Source organism: Podarcis vaucheri (genome assembly GCF_965113315.1).
Source record: "Podarcis vaucheri genome assembly, chromosome: 16".
Classification (NCBI taxonomy): Eukaryota; Metazoa; Chordata; class Lepidosauria; order Squamata; family Lacertidae; genus Podarcis; species Podarcis vaucheri.
Genome location: NC_138754.1, coordinates 889416 through 901685, shown reverse-complemented (window position 1 = coordinate 901685; position 12270 = coordinate 889416). Strand labels below are relative to the sequence as shown.

Sequence of the window (12270 nt, the reverse complement as noted above, 5' to 3'; positions counted from 1 at the left end):
CCCCATATCTATGTTTGTGCTTGATTGGTACATTTGTGAACATTTATTATATATATAAGACCTTAATTTTTTTATTACACAGACGATACCCCAACGGACACCCTGGCTGAGGAGAGACCCCTTGCACTGGCGGAAGAGCCAGAGGCTGGAGGCAGTGAGGAAAAGGGGCAGGATGAGGAAGGCCTGTGCCCTGCTTTGTCGCCGTTCCCCACTGGGGAGATGGAGCTTCCTCCCGAGGAGACCCTGGAGGGGCCTGATGAACAGTCGCAGCCGCTTCCGGAGGCTGCCTTTCCCGGGTTCCTGGCAGAGTCAGCCTTGCAGGATGGTGAGAGCCAGATTTCTTCTCTACCTTTATGTGTCTTGTCTTTGCACTGGGGGTGGGGGGGGGAGAGAGGCTCAGGGTGGGCAGCCTTTGGCCTGATTTCATCCCGTGCCATATACCTGGATTTTCCTGGATGTACCTGGATTTCAAAGGTGGAATTGATGTCCGGGGTGGTGGGGATTTGTGAAAGGCGGCACTTCATCTTGGATCTGTTACGGCTAAAATCTGGGTGCGGGGCTACTCTGCCACCCAGCTCGTTGGACTAAGTCCGCGGATCCCTGAGGAAGAAAATGAGCTCAGCCGGAGACAGGAGCAAACTGCAGAAGATCCAAGTTTATTGCGCAACAGGTTCAAGGCGAGATTGAACAGCGAGAAAGGGGTGACATGAACTTTTGAAACTCCCTCCATGTCCCAGAATACAGTGCAAAATACATCCCAGTTACATCATGAATACATTAAGGAGAGGTTGGGTTACAAGGATTAACATATGGAGGAGGGAGGGGGGAATATGCGGAGTCGGAGATATGCGCGGATAAGCGCTTCCTGAGTATCGGTGATGAGAAGACAATAGTCCAAGTATGCAAAGTCTGTCACCTGGCATTGCCCGGAGGAAAGGCTGGCCGTCAGTAGCTCGTCAAGAGGTTAAATGAGGCATGCAGATGCTCGCTGAGCTGATTCTGCAGAGCGGATGCATGGTTCTGATTGGCTAGAACGCGGCCATTGAAACAAATGGGAACGCAGTTTGATACGGTCAACCCATGATAAAGATGTAGCGAGAGGGAGAGAAAGAGGCTTGAGAGTTTGGGCTTATTTCGCCCGTGTAGAAAAGGGAGAGGCACTTTAAACTTGGGGTTTGGGCAGGGCGTGGCGCCCTTGCAACGGTGAGGGGGCTGAGGGGGCGAACGCACAGTGGGCGCCCCCGAGGTCATCACCTCGGACGTACCAAAGGAGGGGGTGAAGGAAGGCACCCCCCCTTCCTGTATCAGATCTTAGACAAGTTTTTGTAAATAAAAAAGCTCAATAACCTTTTTTGGGGAGGTCCTAGTTTTTATGCCAACCCTCCCCTTGAGTATCAGTGCGACTGTCCGTCTCCTGGGCCATCCTGCTTTCCCTCAGCCCTGAAAGGGTCCTTGAATGCAGAGGAAACTCAACGCAAAAATTTGCGGGAAAATGGGATGGTTATAGAAGATACGTTCAAAAATACAATAATAGTTTTGACTCCGTGCTAGCATTCAAGTGACAAAGGAAGTAAAAGGAGGTGGATAACAGTTAAGGATTTATTATGTTTTCTGAATGTATTGGAAAATTTATACAGAAAGGTTTTTTGTTTTGTGTACGTTCAGTTGTAAGATAAAACATATGCAAAGGGACTTGACAGGAAGTCAGAATTGAAGAAAAGATTTTGTAAGATAAAAGGGGGAACATATTTATTTTCATTATTATTATTGTGTGTGTGTGTGTGTTGTATGGAATGTTTGGGAGGAAATAAGACGGTAAATAACAAATAACAAACAAAATATTGATGTATGAAATTTTTCTCAATTATATTTTGTGGTAGTATGGTTGTAATTTTTTTTTGTAACATAAAATCATTCAATAAAAATTATGAAAGAAAGAAAGAAAGAAAGAAAGAAAGGGTCCTTGAAGATGGTGGCGGAAGACGAAGTCCCCCTCTCTGGTCCAAGGAGAGGCCGGCTTCAGCCCACCTGTGGGATTTAAACGACAGCCTCCCTCCCTTCTCTTTCCCCTTGCAGTCGAGACCCTGCGCCATCTCCTCCTGCGCAGCTTCCTCCCCTGCCGGGAGGCTGACCCCGAGGAGGACCTGACCCCCACCCCTTCGGTGGTCGGGGCCGGCCAGCCTTGGGACTCTGCGCTGGCCAGTCAGGACTCGGGCAGCCAGGAGGAGCCGTCTGGGGAGAGCAGCGCAGCCGTAGAGCTCCCCGAATCATCATCAGCGGATCCAGAGGGGGGCAGTGCTGAGCCGGAGCCTGGAGGCCCCCAAAGCACCGAGGAAGGGGAAGGGACAGAGCCTCATGGAGACGAGAGGACGACAGACCCCTCCTCCGGCCAAGGGGCTGCTGCAGAAAGTGACCGACAGGGCAGCAGCTACAAAGTGGTGCGGAAAGGTATGTCTGTGACTCCGGTGTGTGTGTGTGTGTGTGCCTGGCAAAGAGGTTGGCGAGAGGGGTGGGGGGTGTCCTCCCTGAGTTTCCCCTGCCTGGGGTAGAGCTGGTGCAGGTTGTTAACGGAGAAATCTGAGGGCTCCCTTGGACAAAAAACAAGGACGCCAGCCAGGAAGACCAGAGCAAAACAGCAGCCACTCGGCTTGGTCTTGATTGAAGACTGTCGGGACAGGACTCCCACTTGTGATAAGGTGAAACAAAATGGAAGCCCCGAAAAAAAGAGAACCCAAACTTTTATTAGCTGCTCATCCCCATGTTACACTCCCCCAAACTACATCACTCATACATCATGAAAGGGGAGGTCTGGTGGCAGTAATGTGAGCATCCTGGACCCTGCCCCATGGTTCCCCTTGCCCTCCACTAAACACCCATCAAGTGGAACAAAAAAAAGATATTTACATTTCCCTGTTTCCCAGCCCAGTTCATCCCACCCTTTTGTCTCCATCTGGGTTTCTTATTTCTGGCATGGCTACCTGTCTGGCCCTCAGGTATCAGGATGCCAGGGATTATCCCTCAGGCAGAGGGGCTGATGAGGAGCTGAGCTCACAGGTCTATAGGAATTTCTGAAGTTTTCCCAGTGAGCCAGTACAGAGATACATTGGTCAGTGAATTCTTACATTTGGTATTCTGCAGCAGAGGCCCTTTGAATAGATAGGAAGAAACTGTGATGAAGTGTTTTGTGGGGACAAATCACAAAAGTCACAAAAGGGATTGTGCTGGTTTTGGTAGTGGGCTGCATGTGCCTGATATCTGCTGGAGGGGCAACCCCCTCCCCAACCTATACATAAATTCCTTCAACAAGGACCAGGGTGAATATTTGTGACTGAAGAATAGGGCCAGGCATGGCACTGAGCTGCCAGCCTGTCCCATGCGCCAGCTGCTGGCCCGTTAGGATTGCTTGGAGGACGGAGGTGGCTGGTGCCATCTCAGATAGCCAGAGAGTTCCTGGGCAGTGTCCGAGTGCAGATGAGGGGAAATCCATTTGCCAGGAGCCTCAGAGGCTGCAGACTAACCAACCTCCCTGCTCTGGAACCGGCAAGCGGCCGGAAGACGCTGCAAGAGGGTAATGGGGCCGGGATCGGGTGGCCTGCGGATCGTGGCCTGCTTTCTCCTCTCCTTCCTGGGTGCAGCCGGCTCTTGCTCAGACCTCTCTCAGCTTTAACCTGCATGCGCTTGACTCCCAGGTTTCTCTTATTCCCTGGCCCTCCCATCTGGGCACTTCCTCCTGGGTCTTCTCTGTTGGGTGATGGGCACTTCCTGTGATTCAAGGTTTTGATCACGCTTCTCTCCTCCCTCCCCCCCTCTCCCCCCCCCCCGGTGTCTCCTTGCACAGCAGAGGTGGAGGGAACTAACGGTGCTTTGCCTTTGACAGACGGCAGCCAGGCTGGTGGCGCGGCTCATGCGGATGGTAAAGAAAGTCTTTCTTCCCCTGCCTGGAGATGGGAAGGGCTTGGGGAGATGGGGGGGGGGTCCTGGGGGCAGAGCATGTGTCTCGGGGGGTGGCCACAATGTGCAGGGAGGCCCTGCTCACCCTCCTGTGGGACCGCAGTCTGGCCGGACAAGTGCGTGCGCGCGCTCTCTCTCTCTCTCTCTCAACACCTGGCTGCAACTGAAATAATAATAATAATAATAATAATAATAATAATAATAATAATAATTGTACCCCATCTGGCTGGCCTTCCCCAGCCACCCTGGGTGGTTTCCAACAGAAATTTAAAATACATCAAAATGTCACACATTAAAAGCTTCCCTAAACAGGGCTGCCTTCAGTTGTCTTCTAAAAGTTTGGTAGTTATTTTTCTCTTTGACATCTGGTGGGAGGGCGTTCCACAGGGAGGGCGCCACCACCAAGAAGGCCCTCTGCCTGGTTCCCTGTAACCTCACTTCTCGCAGGGAGGGAACCGCCAGAAGGCCCTCAGAGCTGGACCTCAGCGTCTGGGCAGAACGATGGGGGTGGAGACGCTCCTTCAGGGATACTCCCAACTGGCGCCCATCACTCAACATTCATACCACCAGCCAATCCTCACTTGCCGCCAACACTCCAAACTCCCCCCCTCCCACGAATCCCTGCCTGACAGGATCCCCAACACTTTCCTTGTACTACCAGAAGAAGAAGAAGAAGAAGAGTTTGGATTTGATATCCCGCCTTTCACTCCCCTTCAGGAGTCTCAAAGCGGCTCACATTCTCCTTTCCCTTCCTCCCCCACAACAAACACCCTGTGAGGTGAGTGGGGCTGAGAGACTTCAGAGAAGTGTGACTGGCCCAAGGTCACCCAGCAGCTGCATGTGGAGGAGCGGAGACGCGAACCCGGTTACTCAGATTACGTGACTACCGCTCTTAACCACTACACCACACTGGCTCACAGTATTGAACTGGCACCTTCGTTCCTTCAATATTTGCATGTCACAACTTTGCGTGCGCCAAAAGCAGCAGAACGTCACAGCCATTTCCCACTTCTTTTACATCCTTCCAAAGGCAGATTGCACTAAGCCCCCCAGCCCAATTCCACCCTCTGTCCTCCCCTCACCAGCCCCATTTCTGCAAGTGCAGCCTCCCCTCCCACCCTCTACCCCTCTAAGGTCAGACACAGGCCCTGGGGCTGGGCTGGGCTGGTGTGTGGAAGGTCCCTCAACCTTCTTCCCGTGGGATGGGGTGGGGAGGGAAGCGATTCTTGGCCAAGGCACACCCGTGGGGTCCATCTAGCGCAGTGTTGCCTACACTGGCTGGCAGCAGCGGCTCCCCAGGGTTTCAGAACTGAGACGGCCTGCAACTCTTCCTGGAGATGTTGGCCAGGGACCTTCTGCACTCCAAGCAGGTCCCCCTCCGACTCAGATTGTGGCAGCCCCTTCTCTAAAACAAATGTAAGATTTCGGTCCAGAGGGGGTGATTTAAATAGGAAGCTGCCTTACACTGAGTCAGGCTATCGCATCACATGAACCGCATGTTTCTCCAGGGGTTCAGGCAGGGAATCTTTCCCGGACTTACTCGGAGTTACAGGTGAAACTCGAAAAATTAGAATATCGTGGAAAAGTTCGTTTATTTCAGTAATTCAACTTAAAAGGTGAAACTAATATATGAGATCGACTCATGACATGCAAAGCGAGATAGGCTTCTACTTCTCAGAGGTCCAATCTTGCTCAATTTGCAATCCTTGCTTTGCTGATTTCCTTGAATATTCTAATTTTCTGAGATTGTTCATTTGGGGTTTTCATAAGCTGATCATCGCAATGATAACAAATCAGGGCTTGACATATCTCACTTTGCATCTCCTATATTAGTTTCACCTTTCAAGTTGAATTACGGAAATAAAGGAACTTTTCCACGATATTCTAATGTTTCGAGTTTCACCTGTAGAACAAATCAAGGCTTGACATATCTCGCTTTGCATGTCACGAGTCTGTCTCATATATTAGTTTCACCTTTGAAGTTGAGTTGGTGAAAGAAAGGAACTTTTCCACGATATTCTGATGTTTCGAGTTTCACCTGTACTACCAGGGCTCGAACCTGGGACCTTCCGCATTCAAAGCAGGTGTTCTCTGCCTGTCCTCCATGGTGGCTCTTCCCCAGTGTGGGCGCCCCCTCTCCTTTCTTCCCTTCCCCTGTCTGCTCTGCGCCTCCACGTCTCCCTCCAACTAACGCTCCCCTCCGTCTCCTTCCCCCAGGGAACTACTTCTACGTGAGCTTGCCGGTGGGTCCTGAGGAATGCCCGCCGGACGCCAAGAGCCCCAGCCCCGTGGAGCCAGCCCGGCCTTCCAGCCCACCAAAGAGCTCCCCTCCTGCTGCCAGGCCGCCCCACAGGTGGCATCGTGCCAAGGAGAGCCCGGCAGCAGGCTGGCTTGGCCACTTGGAAGGCCTGCCAGCCGCCCCAGATCTCTCCCCCTCCAGCCAAGTGGTCCGGGACGTGGACGTCATCTTCCAGACGATAGAGCAGCTCTCCCTGAAGCTCACCAGGCTAAAGGTGAGTGGGGGGCGGCTTGGGGGGCAAGAAGGAAACCCTTGGTGCTCTGTCACCAGCAGGAAAGCTTTCAGCCACCTGCATGTGGCCTCTGTTGTGAGAGGCAGGGCAATGGGTTGAAATGGGCTGGGGGAATGAATGCTGTGTGCCTTGGGACGGGGAGAGAGTCAAAGTGGGCACAGAGGGGGGTCTCCAGCCTTGCCAGTCATGTCGCCCTTGGACTGAAAAAGAGCCCCCACCCCGCCCCGCCCCAACTGAGGACCTAATGGGGGGAAAGACGTGGAACACGTAATTGAATAAGCCCAGTGGCCCCTCTTCTCAAGCATCCCTAATGGCCCCTTCCCCTCTCTCTGTTTGGGGTCTTGTAGGATGTTGAAGGGACGCGGGTGGCGCTGTGGGTTAAACCACAGAGCCTAGGACTTGCTGATCAGAAAGTCGGCGGTTCGAATCCCCGTGACGGGATGAGCTCCCGTTGCTCAGTCCCTGCTCCTGCCAACCTAGCAGTTCGAAAGCACGTCAAAGTCCAAGTAGATAAATAGGTACTGCTCCGGCGGGAAGGTAAACGGCATTTCCGTGCGCTGCTCTGGTTCGCCAGAAGCGGCTTAGTCCTGCTGGCCACATGACCCGGAAGCTGTACGCCGGCTCCATCGGCCAATAAAGTGAGATGAGCACCGCAACCCCAGTCAGTCACGACTGGACCTAACGGTCAGGGGTCCCTTTACCTTTAGGATGTTGAGAAGGCGCACCAGGAGCTGCTACAATCCTTGAGTGGCGGCTCTACCACAGACAGTTCCACGCCGGTGGGCTGCGTGCCGCCGGATCTGAGCCAAACGCTGCCGGGCAGCCGCCGAGTCTCCAGATCCAGCGATGAGGACCTTCTGCCCTACTCACAATCTCCGGCGGAGGCAGCAGCTGCGTTGGGTAAGAAGCCCCCTGTTTGCCCCCTCCTCTTTTGCTGCGGACACCTCTCTCCACCTGCAGGCTCCCCGACCCCTCTCCGCCTGAGGGGGAGATACTCCTGCTGTGCTTGGCGGCTTTTCAAAGTGTTGGTGCTGACCTTGAAAGCCCTAAACAGCCTCAGTCCAGTAGACCTGAAGGAGCGTCTCCACCCCCATCGTTCTGCCCGGACACTGAGGTCCAGCGCCGAGGGCCTTCTGGCGGTTCCCTCATTGCGAGAAGCCAAGTTACAGGGAACCAGGCAGAGGGCCTTCTCGGTGGTGGCGCCCGCCCTGTGGAACGCCCTCCCACCAGATGTCAAAGAGATAAACAACTACAGTGATATCTCGGGTTACATACGCTTCAGATTACAGACTCCGCTAACCCAGAAATAGTACCTTGGGTTAAGATTTTTCCTTCAGGATGAGAACAGAAATCACATGGCAGCAGCGGGAGGCCCGTTAGCTAAAGTGGTACCTCAGGTTAAGAACAGTCTCAGGTTAAGAACGGACCTCCGGAACGAATTAAGTACTTAACCCGAGGTACCACTGTACCTGACATTTAGAAAACATCTGAAGGCAGCCCTGTTCAGGGAAGTTTTTAATGTGTGACATTTTGATGTATTTTTAATCTTCGTTGGAAGCCACCCAGAGTGGCTGGGGAAACCCAGCTAGATAAGCGGGGTACAAATTTTTATTGTTGTTGTTGTTGTTGTTGTTGTTCCTATTCTAGTGCCCCCCTCTCCTTTCCAGGCCAGATCTCCCTTTCTGAAGACAGCCCCCAGGAGGTGACCCTTTAGGAAGGGGCATTTTGCAACTGGACGGACTGAAGGCAGCAGGCGGACTCGCTCGTGGGCAGATCGCTGCCCCCTCCTCTTCCCTGCCCACTTTGGGGGTCTCTGGGTTGAACTGGGGAGGGGGCGGGGGTCCTGTAGCGGCCAACGTGAGAAGCGGCAAGACCTGCGATGGAGCAGAAGGAAAACTGGAATCCCTGGGAAGCACGTGCTGGATTAATCTGAACCCTGGAAAAAAAGAATATCTGTGGAGTTCTCCCCATCAGGGGCTTCCCAGGAGGGACAGCCAAGCTCCCAGAGGGTGTGTTTTTTTGGGGGGGGCTTAAGGTGGAGAGAGCCCCCGCTTCTCTCTCTCTCTCTGCCTGCATGTCTCTTCCATTTTGGGTAGGGGGTAGCTTCCATTTGCTCCCCCCCCCCAACCGCTGAATCAATCGCGTACATATGCACACCTGCCTATGTGCCCCACAGACTGGCTTTTCCAATGTACATGAAAGCTGGAAATATATTCTGTATAATTGCACTTTTTTCCATTTTGTTTATTTTTGTTTTTCTCTCCACGGTGAGGAAGACCCCCGCCCCCCCCCCCACCGGAGAGATTTCCCAGCTGCTTCCAGACCTTATTTGATATAAATATGTATGTATATGCATTGAGTTATTGTAAATATATGAGAAAGTTGTTGGTTTCTTTTAAAAGATATGCCTCCATACCCTGATGGATATCTAGAAGATCGGAAAGGCCCACGACCCCCGTAGCCCAGACGGGGGGGGGGGGCAGCAAAGACCACTACAACTCTCAGGGCGTGACAGCGACAGCAGCAGCAGCCCAAAGGGATCAGGCAAGCAACGCCCCCCCAAACCCTCTCGGGGCAGAATGGCTGCCCTGTGCCCCACAAGCACCGCTGTCTTCCGTGCTGGCACTCGCTTGGCGAGAGGTGGGCAAGGGCTGGGCTGTGGGGGCGCCCAGTCCGGCCGCCTGTCTTGCAATTAGGGTCCTCCTGCTGTTTTATTTGGGGAGGGGGCGCCTGCTGGTGCTACGACAATCTGCCCCCCTCCCCAGTCGCCCTTTCCTCCCGCGGCCGCTCTGACTTTGCCATGGCGCAGGCGGCGTTTGGGCTGGAGCAGAGGGCAGGCCACCCCTCTTGGTTCTCAGGCTTGCCACCCCCCAACCCCGACCCCCAACCAGCCTGGCCGGGCCGTGCAGATTCCTTGGGGGGGGGTCCCTGGCTCCAGCTGCAAGTCCCTTGCAACCCCCCCCCCCCGCTTGCTGAAACAGGTGGATGAGGCATAGAAGATTATATATAGATATATATATAGATATATATATATGTTTAAAAAAAAAATAAGATGCCAGACTGTTTGCTGTTCAATCCGCTAAAAGCCAATTTTATTTTCTTCCTTCCGATGGTAAAAGGTTTGTGGTTTTTGTTTTTTTGTTTTTTAAGAAAAGTGGGGGGGAAAGTAAAATATTATTTGACCTCCCGTCTGTGCGGATTTTTTACTTTCACCAAAAATGGAGCAGAGGAAACTCGAAGGGCTGAAAGGACAGAAACAGACCCCCCCTCCCATCCGATGCCTTTGGCTCCAAGTGTGAAGTGGGGGGGGGGGACAAGCGATATAAGGCCCCTAAGAGAGAGGGAGCTCTATAGGGGTTGTTCTGGTGGGGGTGGAGTGCCAGGAAGGGACCCCTGTTTTTTTGGGGGGGGTCTTTCGGTGGGCAACTGCTTGAGGGGAGGGAATATCCCTGACAATGAGGGTGGGGGGGCAGACCTGGCTTGAATGGGGAGAGGGTTGGGGGTGCAATGGGACTGCAGTGAGAGGGTGGGGGCCGGAAATGTATGTTGGGCAACTGAGGTTCGGACTGCAGGATATGGGAGGTGGGAGTGGGGTCCCTAACTGGGGGGGGGGCTTAAAGTGGGTGTAGTGGACTATTATGAAGAGTCATAACTTGCAGCCTTTCTCAACCAGTAGATGTTGTTGAACTACAACTCACATCACACCTAACTTTCTGAGCACAATTCAAAGTGTTGGGGCTGACCTTGAAAGTCCTAAACGGCCTCAAAGGCCCAGTATACCTGAAGGAGCGTCTCCATCCCCATCATTCTGCCCGGACACTGAGGTCCAGATCCGAGGTCCTTCTGGCGGTTCCCTCCCTGCGAGAAGCCAAGTTGCAGGGAACCAGGCAGAGGGCCTTCTCGGTGGTGGCCCCCGCCCTGTGGAATGCCTTCCCATCAGATGTCAAAGAGAAAAATAACTACCAAACTTTTAGAAGCCATCAGAAGGCAGCCCTGTTTAGGGAAGCTTTTAACGTATGACATTTTAGTGTCTCAGTCTCAGTCAGTTTTATTGCACATAGCCAAAGGCTGCCGCAATGTACACAATGTACACAGAATTATTTGACAATTAAAAGATAATATACTGAATTGGTAAAAAAGACTTAAAACATTTAGATTTAGATAAATTTTATTGTCATTGTCCGTATATACACAGTATACACAACAACGAAAATCAAACACCCACCCAAAGACCGGGTTCACATATTTATATTATTAAAACATTACGTACTCTAAACAAAGCTATAAAAGTACCCCAATGTACAAATAAAAACATTAAACAATAAAATTCATAAGCTAAAATCATCACATGGTCACTAATGTTAAAAACAATATCAATTAATAGAGTGTGCAATTTATACTCAGAGTTTGGTGACACAGATAGAGCATAGCCTGAGGTAGATAGATAGGATCAAATAAATTCATCTCCTTTACAGTTAATGGCTACCTTGGCTATATAATTTGCTCTAATTTTCCTAGCAGCAGTTGCAAAGAGTGCTACCCGCCAGGTCACATACATATCTGTGTCTGCGAGGAGATATAACATCATGTCAAGGGGGTTCTGGCCAGGGGACCCTGTCATTATAGGTACCAAAAATCTTTTTCTTGCATCATTATATAACGGACAGTGCAAGATATAATGCATAAGGTCCTCTACTTCAGAACATCCCCTAATGCAAACACATTCATTTTTTGGTCTGCCTCTATGTGTATTTTAGTGTATTTTTGGTCTTTGTTGGAAGCCGCCCAGAGTGGCTGGGGAATCCCAGCCAGATGGGCGGAGTACAAATAATAAATTATTATTGTATTATTATTATAGCTAGCAAGGCCAGAGCTCAGGGATGATGGGAGTTGTAGTCCATCTGGGGACCCCCAGGTTGAGAACCGCTGTAAGGGATGGAGTGAGAGGGTCTCCCTGGAGGGGAAGGATTTGAGGAGGGGGTCTAGGAGCTCCGTGCCCACTTTTTTCTGGGGGGGTGGAGCAGGTGACAGCCCCCTCTTCGCCTCAGCTGCTTAGGAGACCCGGGGCAGCCCCCCCAAAACTGGCCTCGGGCTTTGGCCTGAGTAGTGGGCCGCAGTTGCCGTGGCAGCCAAGCCTTGGCAGCACCCTGGCCTGTTCTCCCAAGCCCCCCCGCCCCCCCCTGCAGGGTGGGCCGCCCATTGCCAAAGCAGTCTTTCCGGGGGGCTCTCTGGGCGAGGCGGGTCGTGGGGCGCCAAAAAGGAACAGCAACACAATGGGTTTCCCGTCGCGATTCCTTCCATCGTCCCACCAGGAGTTTGAACACTTGGGAAGCGACTTTCAGGGGTGGAGGGGGTGTCCCTAAAAACACGCAGCTCTGGGTGCCCAAAGGCGGTGGGGGGGGGAGCCCCTCTTCTCCCCCCTGAGCTGATGAAGATGGAAGATGGTGATGGAGACACCTTGGGCAAAGGAGGAAGGCGTCCCAGCTGGGAAGATCTAAGCAGTGGCGTCCAAATTTTTTCAGAGGGCCAGATGTGATGAAGTGAAAGGCCATGGGGGCCGACCAAAGTTGACCTCTTTAGGATTTTACCCCCGGGAAATAAACTGCCACAGGGGCTGGATTCAACCGACTGGTGGGCTGGATTAGGCCCCTGAAACAGACTTTGGAGATGCCTGATCTAATGCAACCACCAGAACTTCCCTGAGCTCTGTAGAGGAAGATGAGAAGAATAATTTCAGAGGAGGTGCTGCTCCTCTGGCCGGTTGCGCAGGACGGTTGTTCCATGAGTG

At 52.4% G+C, this 12270-nt stretch overlaps 1 protein-coding gene across 5 annotated transcripts in view; it reads left to right on the top strand.

Moving 5' to 3' along the window:
* Positions 1-9669, top strand: part of ARHGEF11 (Rho guanine nucleotide exchange factor 11) — a 63108-nt gene extending 53439 nt beyond the window's left edge. For 3 of the 5 annotated variants that reach the window (XM_082202023.1, XM_082202025.1, XM_082202026.1), the window contains 6 exons: positions 83-325; positions 2077-2448; positions 3839-3913; positions 6169-6464; positions 7190-7382; positions 8150-9669. In XM_082202023.1, the coding sequence (XP_082058149.1) occupies positions 83-325; positions 2077-2448; positions 3839-3913; positions 6169-6464; positions 7190-7382; positions 8150-8196 (1226 nt within the window). In that variant the 3' untranslated portion in view covers positions 8197-9669. The remainder of the gene's footprint in view (positions 1-82; positions 326-2076; positions 2449-3838; positions 3914-6168; positions 6465-7189; positions 7383-8149) is intronic. The other 2 variants (XM_082202024.1, XM_082202027.1) reach the window with 2 other exon arrangements.
* The last annotated feature ends 2601 nt before the right edge of the window (positions 9670-12270 follow it).